Source organism: Staurois parvus, unplaced genomic scaffold (genome assembly GCF_062004578.1).
Source record: "Staurois parvus isolate SC_StPar_1 unplaced genomic scaffold, SC_StPar_1.0 ptg000267l, whole genome shotgun sequence".
NCBI lineage: Eukaryota > Metazoa > Chordata > Amphibia > Anura > Ranidae > Staurois > Staurois parvus.
Genome location: NW_028318063.1, coordinates 1318358 through 1336102, shown reverse-complemented (window position 1 = coordinate 1336102; position 17745 = coordinate 1318358). Strand labels below are relative to the sequence as shown.

The following is a 17745-nucleotide window of genomic DNA, read 5'->3' as shown; positions in this document are numbered from 1 at the left end:
ATGGCTGTTATAGAGTGTGAATTGAATGACAGCTGCTAACCAAGATGGTGAAACCCAGCAGCAGTCTCAGGAATTTTGAATATCCACACAAGGGAGGATTTTACAGGTAAATTGCATACATAATAGGTTAAATGCATATATTCTTTTGGGAAGATTAATATGAATGGTTTGGTGACAGGGTCTCTTTAAAAGACAGAGGAAGTAGTCTTTAGTGGACTTTCCTAGTTTACAGGTCCAGACTTTTGAAGAAAAGACTTACTTGAAACCCAATGTTGGTACTGTATGGCCATCATAGTGCCTTTTGAAGCACTCTGTGCACTTAGTGTGGTAGTCCTTGACCTCTGGTGTATAGATCACCTGCCTAGTTATTGGACTGACTACCTGTGGTTCATACACCTCCTATAAATGTAGACAGCGTGTGCCAGAAAGAAAGCATGATGTTTGCCGAGCAGTGCCACAGTATTTGCAAGCAGTAAGGTAAGCCTGTAGAACTAGAAACGCTCCATAACCAATTTTCTTTTTATTATTTACTATATTAGTAAATGCTTCCCTGTCCTATGGTCACACTATATGCAGGGTGACAATGGTGCTAAGAGCAAAACGACTAATATATGACCTACATGTACATGTGTGAATTCAGATTTCTCCTGGTAAAGTGGAGTGCTGGCTTGCACCTTCTAATGGCCCATTACTGTGGTGAGTGTCCTGACCAGCAATGAAGCAGGAGTGGGCAGACCAGAACTTGATTCACCTTTTTAGTTCATTCATCTAACCTGCTTTTTAGTGCTTAGTGCATATTTCTTTTGTGATGAATTGTAATATGTGAGGAAATCTTAGAGAAGACGAAGGGCTCATTCAGACAGGCAATCAGATCCATCCTCTGATCTGAGCTGCTGTCTGATACATGTGAATCTACCTTGTAGTTATGTGCAGGCAGCCCACAGACATAATTCACATGCAGCATCCACATGGACACGATTGCATGTCAAATTTTGTCATGTCAGCAGGAGTGGGTGCACGGATCTGAACACAGACTGTTCAGATCCTTGCCCACATGCCAAATTTTGACGTGATTGTCTCCGTTCAGCAGCTGCATATGCATCCATATGGGCTGCCTGCATGTAGCTCTCAGATTCACACTCAGCAGACAGTGGCTCAGATCAGATGATAGGACTAATCACCCATCTGAATGAGCCTTAAGATGTTCCAGGAAAGGAAAGAAACCATAAAGGTAGAATGATTAATGATATCAAAACATAAATAATAGTAAAACATCACAGATGATGTCTAGTCACCTTTCAAAGGGGACTATATTATGTGATTAAAGACGAAACACAAACATTGGGGAAGGGGCAGTTGTGTTTGTCAAGATTGGCTTTTTAAAAGAAGTACTTCAGTGTCTAGGTAGAGATTAATGGAGTCGGCCATTGTTCTCTTTTGACAATGCTTGTTCCCCATACTTTTTGTTGTGGGAAATAAAAAACAAACACTCATTTATAACAGGAATAAATAGAATAGTTTTGCTTTTAATTGTAACTTTTTTTTTTGTTCTTGTTGGTTTCCTCAGTAGCCTTAACAAATGGAACTATGGGCACCTGAAATAGCATGTTGAGAGGTCATGATCAGTGCTCAGTTGCCATGTTCAGGACCCCGGTCAGAACTATCACCAGTGTTAGCAGTTGTGGTCAAAAACACATTTCTCAGCCACCATTGCCCCCTTACAGTTCAAGTGCTCAAGAGGTTTTTCTTATATAGACTTTGCAGCAGTATATTCATATGGGATAATCTTTAAACTTCTCTGCCGCTTTGTGAACAGGGATGATATTTCTGGTTTTATTACAGAACCACAATAGGAGGACCTCAATCTGATTTGTCTCTTGAAGCCAAACAGTACTTCAAGCTTTTTATATATTTTACCTATCCTTTATTAAGCAGACCATTTTTGGCTTTTATGCCCATCACTATTATTTTAACAGCTTTTTAAATGGGGAATCCTCTTAATATAAAAAATGTAAGTAAAGGATAATTTTAGCTTAAGTGATATGATACGTTACACCCATATTTAGGATATTTAGGATATAATATTTTACTGACTGAGCAGCCCCCGCTCCCCGTGAGTTCCTTCTACCTGCCCCACAGGTCACAATAACAAAAAAAAATGGCTGTGTGGGGCTCTGCCCTCCCAGGCCATGTAATTCACAATTTCTATGAATAGGAGAGCTAAAACTATCGTCTGCCAATGTGGCTGACAACTTGTAGCTCTTAATGAACTACCAATGTGCTGGTGAGCACTGTAGGTAGTTAATTGATTTTTCCTGTCATTCAGTAACTGCCTGTACAAGGTATGGGCTGACAGCTACACTTAAGAGCTGTAATTCCTAAACCCTTCCTCCAATTTGGATGTACATACCCTCAAATTAAACCTGAGTTTGCACTTTCAGCCCATGTCCATTATATAACTGTAGCTTGAATATACCCGAAAAAACTAAAATTGTACCTGTGTCCAAATATATATGGACCTAAGTAAGTGTGTGTGTGTGTGTGTGTGTGTGTTTTTATCCTTTCAACTATGATATTGAGTAAAAATAATATTTTATCAATTATTAAATATTGCATTGCATAATTTATATTTTAACTTGGATCTTGAGCAATTATTAATTAATTTCTAGAAAATTACAGTTAAATGAACCGCATCCTGAAGGCTATGGAGGTATTGCATAAAGAAGCACCAATTACACTTGCATAACATTTAAATCCTACACTGAACTGCCAAATAAGTGTGTGTGTGTGTATGTGATATAATTTTTTATTTTTTTTTATGTCTAGGCCGTGTGTGTACAATAACTCGAATATGCACTCCTAAATCATTTTTGTATTAATTCTTTCAAGAATATATTTGTTTTTTTAATAAAAAGTGCTCTTGTTTTATTAGCCTGACAAATGTTCAAAATGTAAATTTTTGTTTAGTTTGTATAATAGTGCAGCTGTATCTGATCCTTAAACTAGATTGAAATGCAGATGAATACTAGTGCCTGAAAGGTCTCAAAACTTTAAAGGCTAGGTTCACACTGGCTTTGGAAGCAGGCATTTTGCTGCTCCTCAAATGGCTATGAAAATTATACACATGGCTGTTCACACTGAAGCTTTACTGTCACAGCAGAATTGACACCTCATGTCCTGTCAGGAGGTGTTGAAGCCTTTTAACGCCTCCCATTCAAGTCTATAGTGAAGCTCATCAAAGGTCTGGCAGGCCTTTGTGGGGCGTTATTACCATTAACTTCATTATAGGCCTTTGTGGTGTAGTTTTAACACTTATAAAACGCCTCAAACAGGCATAGGGCATTTGGGGAGCATTTTGAGGAGCGTTAAAAACGCACCCCAAACGCCTAATACCTGTCAAACGCGTAGGGCGTTTAGGAAGAAAAGTGTGAACAAGCTCTAAGTTCAAGGTTTTGAGCATGTTACACCCATATTTAGGTTGTAATGTATTCCATTACATGTTCCCTCAAAATATGTGTATTTTATTTTTCTCTCCAAAAGTGAACTTGGCCTTTTTAATATTGTCTGAAATTTTCAGCCTGCGTGTCATCTGTCAGAGCTGACAGTGATCACATAATTGAGGACCACTCTCATTAGTTCTCAATAGTCTGTGGGGACCCTAGCTGTTGCGCGCTGGAGCGATTATGGCGCAAAACCAGATCCCCTCAAACATTCACCCTTTACAAATATGCCTTCCTCACCTACACCTCCTCCCTCCACGCCGCCAAACAAGCCTACTTCGTAACCCTCATCAATACCCTCTCCACCTGTCCTCGCCGGCTCTTCTCCACTGTCAACTCCCTACTCTCCCCCCCCCCACCTCCACCCAGTATCTCACTCGCCGCCCACGAGATTGCCAACCACTTCCAATCAAGATTGAGCATTGGTGATGTCTTTACGGATTGCGTCAATCTACCTCCCACCTAGCCTCTCTCCCACGATAACCCCCTCAACTCTCCCCTCCTCTGACCTCGCAAGCGCCCTGACCCCCACCACACCTAACATCCCGCACACTATAACCTCCCCAGCACTCTACTCCTTCAGCCTTTCTACCATTGAAGAGGTCACTAAGGCCTTCTCAGAAGCCCGCCTCACCACTTGCCCCCTTGACCCTGTCCTCACACAACTCCTCCGGTCTCCTTCATCCTCCATCCTACGCTCCCTCACCCACATCTTTAACCTCTCCCTCTCTACTGGCGCATTCCCCTCGACCCTCCCCCCAAAGCACGCGCACATCACTCCCATACTTAAAAAACCCTCCCTGGACCCCACCGACCTTAGCAACCTTAGACCCATCTCCCTGCTGCCATTTTCATCCAAACATCTTGAGCGCTTAGTCTACAATCGCCTAAGCTCCCACCTCAATGACAACAACCTCCTCGATCCATTACAGTCTGGCTTCCGTCCCCTACACTCAACCGAAACCACCCTACTCAAAATCACTAATGACCTGCTAACCGCCAAAGCTAATGGCCACTACTCAGTCCTCCTACTCCTCAACCTCTCCGTGGCCTTCGATACAGTTGACCACCCCCTCCTCCTTAATAAACTACACTCCCTCGGCATCAGAGGCTCCGCTCTCGCCTGGCTCTCCTCCTATCTATCCCAATGCTCCTTCAGTGTTGCCTATAACGCTGCCACCTCCCCCTCTCTGTTGGGGTCCCCCAAGGCTCTGTCCTTGGGCCCCTCCTCTTCTCCATCTACACCTCCTCCCTTGGCCAACTGATACACTCCCACGGCTTCAACTACCACCTTTACGCCGATGACATGCATATCTACCTCTCTACCCTTCGCCTCACCCCTTCAGTCTCTGCCCAAATAACCCGCCTACTGAACGACATATCAGACTAGATGTCACTACACTTCCTCAAATTAAACCTTTCCAAAACCGAGCTCCTAATTGTCCCCCCAGCCCGCGCCCCCCCCCTCCCTCCATCACGACCAACAACGCCACTATCAGTCCTACCCCGCAAGCCAAAATCCTAGGTGTCACTCTTGACTCAAATCTGTCCTTCCAACCCCATGTCCAATCGCTGGCAAACTCATGCAGGCTCCACCTCCGCAACATCTCCAAAATACGTTCGTTCCTAACCCCAGACACTACTAAAGAACTCATTCACTCCCTTATTATCTCACGACTCGACTACTGCAACTCCCTCCTCACCGGCCTACCTCATCAGACTATTCCCCGCTTCAGTCTATCCTGAACTCAGCAGCCAGACTCATCCACCTTACCAACCGCTCCGCATCTGCCACCCCCCTCTGTCATTCCCTCCGTTGGCTTCCGATTGCCAAACGCATTAAATTCAAACTACTAACATTGACGTACAAAGCCATTCATAACATTGCTGCAAACTACCTTACCGACCTGATACCGAAATACCACCCAACCCATACTCTGCGCTCCTCACAAGACCTCCTACTTTCTAGCTCCCTGGTCTCCTCCCACGCCTGACTGCAGGACTTCTCCAGGACTTCCCCCATCCTCTGGAACTCACTACCCCGATCCATCAGACTGTCACCTACCCTCCTCACCTTTTTAGGCGCACCCTGAAAACCCATCTCTGCAGGGAAGCCTACCCCACCCTCACCTAACAGCCGATCTCCTCCACTCCTCCCACCACTCCATCCCCCACAGCCACTTCCTCCTGTACCACTATCCCCTCCCTCCTAGATTGTAAGCTCGAAAGAGCAGGGCCCTCGAACCTCTTGTATATTTTCTTGTTACTGTATTGTCTCATGTACTGTCCCCCACTATATTGTACAGCGCTGAGCAAACGTTTTGGCGCTCTATAAACAATGTATAATAATAATTGATAGCTGGTATAAATAGAGGCTGCTGGTTTTTAAAGGGGATCATGTATATTAATATATCCTGAGCATGGGGCATTGCTTTAGGGAATGTTAATATACAGATTTTGGACAGAAACAGGTGAAAAATGTCAAGAATATTACGCCATGTCTCTGCCTAGAGAAGACCGTTCAACAAACATCAGTTACCAGGTGGGTCAGAGAAGCCATTTAGATTTCAATAGTAAATCTGAAGAAGCTGAAACTTGAGAAACCTTCCATGGGACAACTATAACCTGAAAACAACAGCGTACCTTGATTAAAAAGTTGATTGGAGAGGGAAAAACATATAAAGAAGTGCAGAAAATGATAGGCTGCTCTGCTAAAATGATCGCAAATGCTTTAAAATGGCAACCAAAACCTGAAAGATGTGGAAGAAAGCGAAAAACTACCATTCGAATGGATAGAAGAATAGCCAAAATGGCAAGGACTCGGCCAACAATCAGCTCCAGGAAGATCAAAGAAGGTCTAAACTTACCTGTGAGTACTGTTACAATTAGAAGACGCCTATGTGAAGCCAAGCTATCTGCAAGAAGCCCCCGCAAAGTCCCACTGTTGAAAAAAAGACGTGCTGAAGAGGTTACAATTTGCCAAAGAGCACATTGACTGGCCTAAAGAGAAATGGAGCAACATTTTGTGGACTGATGAAAGTAAGATTGTTCTTTTTGGGTCTAGTGGCCGGAGACAGTTTGTCAGACAACCCCCAAACACTGAATTCAAGCCGCAGTACACTGTGAAGACAGTGAAGCATGGTGGTGCAAGCATCATGATATGGGGATGTTTCTCATACTACGGTGTTGGGCCTATTTATCACATACCAGGGATCATGGATCAGTTTGAATACATCAGAATACTTGAAGAGGTCATGTTGCCTTATGCTGAAGAGGAAATGCCCTTGAAATGGGTGTTCCAACAAGACAACGACCCCAAACACACCAGTAAACGTGCAACATCTTGGTTCCAGACCAACAAGATGGACGTTATGGAGTGGCCAGCCCAATCCCCGTATCTTAATCAGATAGAAAACTTGTGGGGCGACATCAAAAATGCAGTTTCTGAGGCCAAACCAAGAAATAGAGAACTGTGGAATGTAGTCCAATCATCCTGGGCTGGAATACCTGTTCACAGGTGCCAGAAGTTGGGTGACTCCATGCAACACAGATGTACAGCAGTTCTCAGAAACAGTGCGACTACAACTAAATATTGATTCAAAGGAAAGCAAAATCTTCAAACATTTTTCAGTTTATATAGTGAGTGTTTGAGTTTGTAAAGAAGAATACAAACACTGCTATTTTTTTTTGAACAGTCTAATCACTTTTCTTCAATTTTTTTTTTAGAGGAACAACACAAATTTGATCTATTTTTCTTCATGTTTTGATTTGGAATAGAATGTGTAGTGTTCCCAATGCATTTGTGTGTATGGAAATAAAAGCTATTAGAAGGATTTTGAGCTTTATTCACTTTTTTCAACACACTGCTATTATCGAGAGAGAGAGAGTGTTTGTGTTCAACATTTTATTTTTTTTACTTTTCTTTGAAAGTCTTAAATATTTTGGGTTTTTCAAAGGTTTTCCTTTCGTAACTGTTTTTAAAATTCCTTTTAATTATGAATAATTCTGTTTTGAGACAAAAGATAATGGACTGAAAAAAAGTACTTGACATATCCTATATGCATACATACATAAACCCATGTATTTATATTTTGCATAGCTATCTTTTCAAATGGTAAATCTTTAGAAATCTGTACATACCAGATTTTGTACACTGTTCTGGAGTGATGATTTTTTTATACTCCTTCTGGGCATATTTTCTTTTTAATAAGATGTCCAGTCCCTACTGATGGAAAGCCACTTCAAATTAGGAGATGTGGGTTTTTTGTTTTGTTTTTTTGTGTGTAGGCAGTATATTCCCTCACATTACATCTGGGTCACATACTTACTGACTTGAATAGTGGTCTTTGTAATGCCAATGTAAGGCTATTCTGTGGCTTGAAGGCCCAGGGATATGTGGACAATAAATCGGCACAGTATCCAAAGTGGAGTATTTAAGTATGTGTTCATAATCTTGTATAGTAAGTTTGTGCGGAATCTAGCTTCATAGATCATGTACAGAGCGCCGTGGTATGTTGTGTACAGAGCAGAGTGTTAAGTATATGAATATAAATCAGTGTATGGTGTACATAATCAGCACAGTGTATGTAGTGGAGTGTTATGTAATGTAAGTCACCATGCAAAGATTGGACTGGTATGGAGTATATAACATGCATTTACAGTTTGTAATTTTGATCCATCTTCAGTAAAGTAAACAGCAGCATCCTATTTGATGATAAAATAGGACAGTTGCACATGCTGCATTCCACGTGACATATTCAAGAATGTCAACTGAGACCTGTATTATGTTCCTTGTGCTGATTCTTGGTGGAGTTGGGGTTAAAGGATAACTTCACTTAAAAAAATAAATAAATAAAAATATCAATGCACATATTATTCTTATTTTTTTTTTGTAGGTAAAATGCTGCTCATTTCCGATTTTTATTTATTTTGGGAGCCTGAAAAAGTATTGCACCAGCGATCAGCAGATCACTATTGCCATGCAGGACTCAAATGTCAATGTATCTGTGGGCAAGCAGTGAACTACCACAGAGCTCAACAGTGGTGTGGTATTTCATTGAGAACTACAAGTCGACAGCTGCAAACGCTTTGGGGACTTTTAGTTCATTCATTCACAGAACTCTGTGAGTGAATGACATGGCTGTGTGTCCCTTGTGCTGATTTTCTACTATATATATATATATATATATATACTGTATATTATATTTTTTTTTTTTCTTTTACCCTGAAATCTGATATCTCTCTCTTGGAGGCAACTTGAATTTTGAGGGACCAGTTTCTGGAGCTGTGCATGTAGTCTAAAATTTTAAAAAACATTTTAGTTTAAAACAAAGTCCAGATTTTCTACAACATTTGAGTCTAGGAGATGGTAAATGGCTCAGTCACACCCTAAAGCACAGATTAGGATAGGGCCATTTGGGGGTTAGCTTACAAGGTGATTGTAATTATTTTTCATTGAAGAATCCCTGTTGGTTATAACAAATTGATTCTGATAACAAGTGGCAACCTGCCATATTCTCCCCCCCACCTCTCAGAAGGTAAAGCTTTGCCTTGCATAAGTATGTTAAGGTGCTGAAAACGATAAGTTGATGATTTACCTGTTACTAAATTGACATCTGTTTATGGCAAGCCTAAGTCAACAGGTTTATCTAAGCAGTAAATCAGGGTTGACCACAGACCCATTGATATGCTGCTGTTTAAGCTGAAGAAGACCATGCACTCCAAATTGAATCTGCTTTATATATCTAAATGACCCAACATGCTTCCAACCCACTGCAAATTTCGATCGGCAACAACAAAATATTATTGGTTTTAGGTTTTCAATTAAATCACATTTCATTGGTTAAACATATGAGACACTTGGTAAATTTGCCCAAAGAATGAGTCTTTATCATTTTTTTTCCCAAATATTCATCAATGATATGGCGAACTAAAACTCTGTGACTGTTAAATAACTTTGATTTCAAAAGGGCAGGATACAAAGCCTGATATGACAACCAGATCAATTTATATGACTATATACACATTAGCTGATGTATCCTATATAAATCCCAAGTTTAGGCCCATAGCTCAGTGTCTATAGGCACAGAATCTGCACACATGACCACATCCGGTTTAGATTTAAAGATTCATTTGTATAGGGTGGTCTAACACAATGTTTCACCATGTTGCATATATTTCCTCCTGGTTCCACTGCATTCTATCTATCTAGCGATGTTGCACTGGCCTCTTGGACGTTTCACTGGAATTTCTTTGCCGTATATCAGTTTAGATATAGAGACGAAATCTCAAGGCTTTTCTTTCCTACAGACTATTCAAATGTGGCCAATATAGGCAGAGACAGGTAACCCAGCTCTATATTTTGATCATTTGAGGAAGCCCCCAAACGTGAATAGAAACATAGATATATCCTTAGTTGGAATCTGAGCAAACAAGTATAATAACTGCCTTCTAAAAAATGAACCTTTTGTCAAATACTATGTTTTCAGAGCCACACATAACTTTAGAATGGTAATACCATCACCCTAAGGCAGGTGCGTGTGTGTGTGTGTGTGTGTGTGTGTGTGTGTGTGTGTGTGTCAAGTATCAGTTACCCATTCACACTGGAATGCGGTGCGGAACCCACGTTCTGTGCGTGTTTCCCGCACCATGTTCAGATTGCATTGGTTGTCCGATCTGCAGTTGGAGTCAATAGATTCCTACAACACCCGTAACACAGATCACAAATGCGGTGCGTTTGCCAGCACTGGATTGCATGGTACAGCAGCGACATGCAATCCTGTTGTGCATTTTTTAAAAGTTGTGCATGCATTACTATTGGTGCAATTTGCAGCTTATACGATGTGACATTCAGCCCATTAATGTGAACGCAATTTAGTGCGATGAGTGCTTGATCTGTTATTTTCAGGAGGGTATTCGTAGCATAGATCCATTAGATCTGGTGGGGGTATCAAGGAATACTGAATACTGCTTTTACATCCCTAATCTCCTACAGATAGATTAATGTGCTGACAGTCTGAGAATCTGGGGCAGAGATAGGTGTGGCTATTCCTGATGGTCCATCATGGGGCCAGTATTCATACAGCAGCAAATGTGACGTTGCTGCAGTAATCCCACTACAGAAGGAAGGTCTTCATCACCTTAGCCAATGATTCTTTTGGCAGGATAAACGAGTATTTAAAAATGTTCCAGGAGATGCTTAGAAATACAGCAAGCCCTGACTTATTGGAATTGGCAGTCTGATCACATTTGTAATTGTATGGCACAGCATCCTGCAACATAGGCAACGCTTCTTGATTATAGTAAAAAGCTGCTAAGCGAGCGCCACCTTTAGCTATAGAGAATAAAAATCAAGCTGCTGGAACACCAAAAAAGGTAACCAAAAAAAACCTCCAATATAATATGTATCACAGTAATAGGTGCAGCGCTAATAAATGGATATATTATATATACTGTATAATACAATATCAGCAAGTGCAAAAATGAATATCACTTGATGGTGATTTTTAGTGACTGAACAGTTCAAAGTGATAAAATCGTGTGGATCCTGAGGGATCACAATTTCAGGTGCACGGATGTCTTGGTCCAAAAGTGATAGGTGATGTGACTCAAATGAATGAAATACGCACTCACCAGAAGTGCGTTTAAAATACGCAGTATGAAATCCTGCATCAAGCAATGAGAAGGTCATCTGTTTCCAGGTCAGATCACATCATAAATCACCATCCAGGTACATCAGCATGTAGGATTCCCTGGTCCGTTAGCATGTATCACCCTCTAGGATCCTCTTTTGTTGTATGGGCACTGCGAATGAAGGCACTCACACGGAGAGCCCAATAAGAGACCACATAGCGTGATACTGTATAAAGTACCTTTATTCCAAATAATTGGTACAATCAATAAGATAAAAAGAAAGGTACTGACCATGTGTTCCAGATTGCCACCTGTGGTGGTCAGATGTCCAGTTGCTGTAGCCCTTTCTTTTTATCTTATTGATTGTACCCATTATTTGGAATAAAGGTACTTTATACAGTATCACGCTATGTGGTCTCTTATTGGGCTCTCCGTGTGAGTGCCTTCATTCGCAGTGCCCATACAACAAAAGAGGATCCTAGAGGGTGATACATGCTAACGGACCAGGGAATCCTACATGCTGATGTACCTGGATGGTGATTTATGATGTGATCTGACCTGGAAACAGATGACCTTCTCATTGCTTGATGCAGGATTTCATACTGCGTATTTTAAACGCACTTCTGGTGAGTGCGTATTTCATTCATTTGAGTCACATCACCTATCACTTTTGGACCAAGACATCCGTGCACCTGAAATTGTGATCCCTCAGGATCCACACGATTTTATCACTTTGAACTGTTCAGTCACTAAAAATCACCATCAAGTGATATTCATTTTTGCACTTGCTGATATTGTATTATACAGTATATATAATATATCCATTTATTAGCGCTGCACCTATTACTGGAACGCTTCTTGATTGTGTAAGCTCTTTATTCAAAATAAGAATGCTCTTTATTTTGGTATAATGATTTAACAGGTGTAGCACATGCAGCCATTAGGATGTTTCTTCGGCATCCTGTGATGCTGCTGGACCTTTATTGTGATACTCCACAAATTCAAGACTGTAGGTATTTTTTTTTTTTCTGTAAAAGATTGCGATACAAGTCTCAAGATTACTGTATATAGTATGGGATATTATGTTCTAAATATGGTTTCTATAAATAGAAATTCTTTTTCTCCATCGGGATTATCTTTTTAAATCACTCAACTTTTTTTTTTAAATGTCATTTCATTGTAGGCAGACAAAAGAGCACATCACAATGCGCTGGAGCGTAAACGCAGGGACCATATCAAGGACAGTTTCCACAGTCTAAGGGACTCAGTACCTTCACTCCAAGGAGAAAAGGTGAGCTTGCTTATGGTTTCATTTTTCTAAATGGGGGGAGAAAAAAAGAAATTGTGACCCTGTATCCATACCAGTGCAATTGGCGAACATGAGCATTTACTAAACAGGGTACCAGATTGTAAATACTTAGGGGGTTATTTTCTAAACCTGCATGGTGCAAAATCTGGTGCAGCTCTGCATAGAAACCAATTGGCTTCCATGTTTTATTGTCAAAGTTTTAATTGAACAAGCTGAAGTTAGAATCTGGTGCAGCTGTGCACGATAACCAGTCAGCTTCTGAATTGCTCCAGATTTAGTAAATCTCCCCGTTTGGTGTTCGGTTTATGCTTTTTTTTTTTTTTTTTTTCTTCTTTTTTTTTGTTATGTTCCTTAAACTGTTGCTTTGTGTGTAGCACATGATGTATGTGCAGCGGCAGTAGGCTGAACTTTATGCCCTTACACAACATATGTCCCTCAGGCATACAGACCCTAGTAAAGGGCTGGGTGGAAAGGGGTTAAATGGGTCTTAATGGCTTGATTTATTCAAGCTGATATGTGCAAAGAATTAACCAGCTTCGGACTGCTCATTCTAGGTATACTGCTACAGGGTGTCCCGATTGCCCTGGATCACGTGTATGGGGCCCATGGCATGGTAGCAGCTTTGCCCCCCCCCCCCCTTCTCTTTTGATTATTGATGAGTATTGCTATAGGTGCAGAAAAACCGCCACATTTGCATTGTCTGTACTGTTGCAGGTATAGCCTGCCCTAATTGCCTACAAATGCATCCTTCCTTATGAAATGATGGCAGGTTCACAACTTGGTTCAGTTGTGCTCGCCCTGGTTCACACCTCAACGCTGTGTCTTGGCAGGAACCTAGCACATAGAAAACAACCGTTATTTTCTATGTTCCCTAGTGCTGAGCTTGTGTGCAGATCAATGCAGCTCAACAATGGTATGAATGAGCCATTAATCTTCCTTTTTATATAATTTACCACTTGGACTTATTGGTTTAAAGTTTTTCACTTTCATTGTATTAACCTTTTTGTTGTTTTTTGGCACTACTTAAACCTTTTACCAGCAAGAACGCTTTGACTTTGAGGAATTGAGTAAAGACTGTTCTTCCATATATAATTGAGAGGACAAACATATTGATAGTAAAAGGATTTGATGTATCACAATTTAATGTTAGAACATTTTACTTTCTTCATTGCTGATGTTTCCTAGGGTTCTATATTAGTAGATTTCAACCACGACAGCTTGACTTAACCACATTTTGATTGCAGGCAGAATTCAGCATATCTTCAGGCTGTAACACTGCTATATAAAATTCCAAAATGTAATAAAGAAATAGGAATAAAACCCCGCCCAAAAGAACATATTTTCTGATCTCTGTAGCTAAATCAGATTTTATTCAGGTGTACTCAGATTTAATACAGTAAAAACCAAAAATGTGTTTTTTTTTGTGGTGTTTTGTTTGTTTTTCGCCTTTCTACACTTTTGGATAGAGTAGTGAAGGGCTAAAAACCCTGTCACTTTATTGTTGACATAGATGGGAATGGCCAGATCGGAAAGGATGAACAGACTGTAAATGTCTTCATTTATAATTGTGGAGCCTTTTCAAGGAATGAATATGTAAATACGTGCTCTAAAAGTCTGTGCAAACGTGCAAATAAAAGTTAAATAAAGCGCAACACGTGTATTCCCACCGGGAATATTCAAAGTGTCATAGTGATCACAGCAAACAATCTCTCAAAATCACTCAAAATAAGTCCATATGTAAATAGTGTCCAGAAAAAACGCAATCTTCAGGCATGTGATGACAAGTGTCCACATTGTGTGAATCCAAACAATGGCTACAGTGGCCCCTCACCTCATTACATTGACCACAGGGTCAGCTCGCCTTAGGATAAAACACCACTCTGATGCATCTCCGGATCCTCCCCAGAGTCATATACTCTGTCAGCAGCTTCCTCCCCGGTTCATATATAAACAGAAAGCTTTCATAGTGTAAAACTGTATTTATTCAATCTATTTATAATAAAAATGCCCACTCACATTTTAAATCTTCAATATCAGGCTCCTATACCTCATGCTATGAGTGCCTTGCATGGGTATTTGATATAGGGTTTTGAAATATGGCCGTCACGCCGGAAATGACGTCACCGCGCTCCCAGAATCCTCCTCGCGTACCATAGGTAGTGGTTTATATTTTGAGTGATTTTGACAGATTGTTTGCTGTGATCACTTTGACACTTTGAATATTCCTGGTGGGAATACACGTGTTGCACTTTATTGAACTTTTATTTGCACGTTTGCACAGACTTTTAGAGCATGTATTTACATATTTATTACCTTTTTATGTTATTTAAGGTTTAGCGCTGCACTTTGTATTTATTGTTTATTCACTCACTTTGGTAGGAGGTTAAGTGTCAGCAGCTATTGAGATAGGGCCCCATTTCTAGTGCAGGAGGTCCGTTCCTTAGTTTTCAAGGAATGGTTTTTTGGTCATTTTTATTAGGTAATTTACAGAACAACTTTAATTGTTCTTTTGTTTTTAGTTCATTTTGTATTCTTTTCAAAGATAAATATAGGCTTTTTTTTTTTTGCCCTTCTTGCCTTTCATTAAGGCTTCACGGGCGCAGATCCTGGACAAAGCAACAGAGTATATACAGTACATGAGAAGAAAAAATCACACACACCAGCAAGATATTGATGACCTAAAGAGACAGAATGCTCTGTTAGAACAGCAAGGTAAGAAGAATTTGTGTCATGTTTACCTTAATCTTTGTTTTTAGCACTTTGCAAATTATTAGACTGGCCAGGGCTATGAAGCTTCCTTTCCCTCGACCACAGGTTTAAGGAAAGAAAATCGCTTGATTTCCCCTAATTAACACAGTTAAGATGGATGGGAAATCTGTCCCACTGCGCTATTGTATTCTGGAAATAATTATTGTATTCTGTCAGCGGGAGGTTTGGCCTCTGTCAGAATACAATGATCACTGGCAGCCACCAGCAGTGAGCACACTACAAACAAAAACCAACAGGCCAGGCCCATAGGTGGATCAAAATTCAACCCGTTCTTCTTGAATTTCGATCCGTCTATGGCCAGCTTTAATGGTGCACTTTTTTGCTAAGAATTCAAAATTTGGCCATAGATATGAGATGGGTAATCGCACATGCATCATCGGATTGCAGACCTTTTACATAGCTTGCTTAAGTTTAAAAATGTGCTTTAATTGCATTGGAAAATATGTACATTTTGGCAGTATTCATTTTGACCCAACATGGAAGGCGAAATTGAATTGCTTTTTGTAGTTTCTAAGGGTGTGGTGGGCTTTAAGTGCCTCCTGAATGTTGGAAGCTTGCAACTATCTGGGACCTGTTCTTATGCCAAAAAGGCAGCTCATCAGCTTGAAACGTGGCATATTATAACTGTTGCCCTCATGCTGTGCCAGTTGCTTGCTTATTGTTTTGATTGCCATTTCTTACCCACCTTTTTTTACATACACCTATGTTGTTATCTGTGTGTTTTATGAATGTAATTTTATTGCTCATGTTTTACAACGATTTGGCCATTTTGTTGTTTGCAGATTCTCCTATATTAGCTTATTGCATAATTTCTTGATTGCCCCCCCCCCCCTTCAGTTTAGAGTTGTCCTTCGCAGAATCACTTCTCTATAAGCTGTTCCCAGTCTCTTTTGAAAGGTTGAGCACATATGAGTGCACTGTCATGATGTCACCATGATGCCCTTCATTTACCCTGTACTAGTGCAGAGTGTGGTACTGCTGATGTTACGTCATTGTCACTCTGCGCATCCATATTGGATCACCCAGCCCAGAAAACAGTAGATCAAAAGGACCCTGTAGGGCCATATGACGGCATACTTACCTTTTGCAGATCTTTTAAGACCAAACAATAAAATTGTGTCTCTAAGTATACTAACATGTTTGAGACCCTGCAGCAAGCTTCTTTACATTAGTTCCCCCTACAGAACCCCTCCACAATAATTGTGGGCTTTCATCCTTAATTGGTCTCCCTTCTTATACGCTTACAACCTCCCAGGTTTCTCTCATTCTAGGGATCTTTTGAAAACCTCCATATCCGCTAAATAATTTTTATTTTGTCCTGCAGTTCGTGCTCTGGAGAAAGCAAAATCAAATTCAAGGCTTCAGTCCAGCTATTCTTCTTCTGACAGCAGCCTTTACACCAATCCCAATGGCAGTGCCATATCCGCCTTTGATGGAGGATCTGATTCCAGCTCAGAATCAGAACCAGAAGAGCCTCAAAGCAGAAAGAAACTACGGATGGAAGCAAGTTGAGCAAAACAAAGCAATAAAGAGAGCATCCTATACCATCCTAAACTTATTTAGCCCCCCTCTTAACCCTTAATTAGGCCCTGCTCAGCTCTTTTAAGGACTTTTTCCCTGTTATCTTTAGTTTATTGGACTCTGTTTGATTTCTTGTTTCTTAATGTCATTGTTCCCTCTCTATTAAAATATTAAAGTAACATCCAAGGGCTTGCCAGGTTAAGACTCTGTGCAAGTAAAATGTGGTGCTGTACTGGAGTGCAGCCTTTTTGACGAAGATTTGCAGTCACATTCGTCTATAAAATTATTTTTAACTGCATTGCGATATTTGTGTTTCCTAATTTTTTTTTTTTTTTTTTTTTACATGTTACAGATTTTAAACACGGTGTTTATTTATTAACACCTTTTTTTCATTTTTAATTCTCGGATTATGAGAATGCATATGTGTAAACAGCTCGTTTTTTGGTAAGTGTGACCCATGGATTTTCTATGAATATGTTGCATAGATCTGATTGTTTTCTGCATCAACTTTCTGTCATGAATAACTGTCAGGCGGCACATGTATAAACTTGGCCACAATATAATCTGTTTGCACAGTCTTCTTTAGATTTTCCAAAACTGTTGTGTGATGTCTTGCCTTATTGACCCTCATACTACATAGCTATTGGTAAACCCAAAGGAGATTGTATTAGAATATAAATGAAAACTTACTGTGATGTTATTACGTCAAAATGAAAAAAAAATAAATCCATCCAGCTTTCATAGTAAAGTGTATTTAAGCACAAAAAATAAAATTGTAATATATTGCAGCTTACCAGTCTGTATATGTGGGGGCTGCATTAGTGTTTTTTTTTTTTTTTTTCTTCTCTCTCTCTCCAAAGCTTGTTTACTTTTTTACCTGGTGATTTTGATAGTAACACACCTTCAGTGCTAAGATTACCACACTGGCTCGCCCTATTGTATCAGAACAAGAGAAACAGGATAGACGACAGGTGTCCACCCTGCTGCTATTGGCTTCAAGGGCCCATTCCCACC

The 17745-nt window shown here is 40.3% G+C and overlaps 1 protein-coding gene across 4 annotated transcripts in view; it reads left to right on the top strand.

Moving 5' to 3' along the window:
• MAX (MYC associated transcriptional regulator X) overlaps window positions 1–17519 on the top strand; it is a 41421-nt gene extending 23902 nt beyond the window's left edge. For 2 of the 4 annotated variants that reach the window (XM_089681449.1, XM_089681451.1), the window contains 3 exons: window positions 12316–12423; window positions 15018–15153; window positions 16535–17519. In XM_089681449.1, coding sequence (XP_089537575.1) covers window positions 12316–12423; window positions 15018–15153; window positions 16535–16722 — 432 coding nt within the window. In that variant the 3' untranslated portion in view covers window positions 16723–17519. The remainder of the gene's footprint in view (window positions 1–12315; window positions 12424–15017; window positions 15154–16534) is intronic. The other 2 variants (XM_089681450.1, XM_089681452.1) reach the window with 1 other exon arrangement.
• Window positions 17520–17745: the final 226 nt, after the last annotated feature.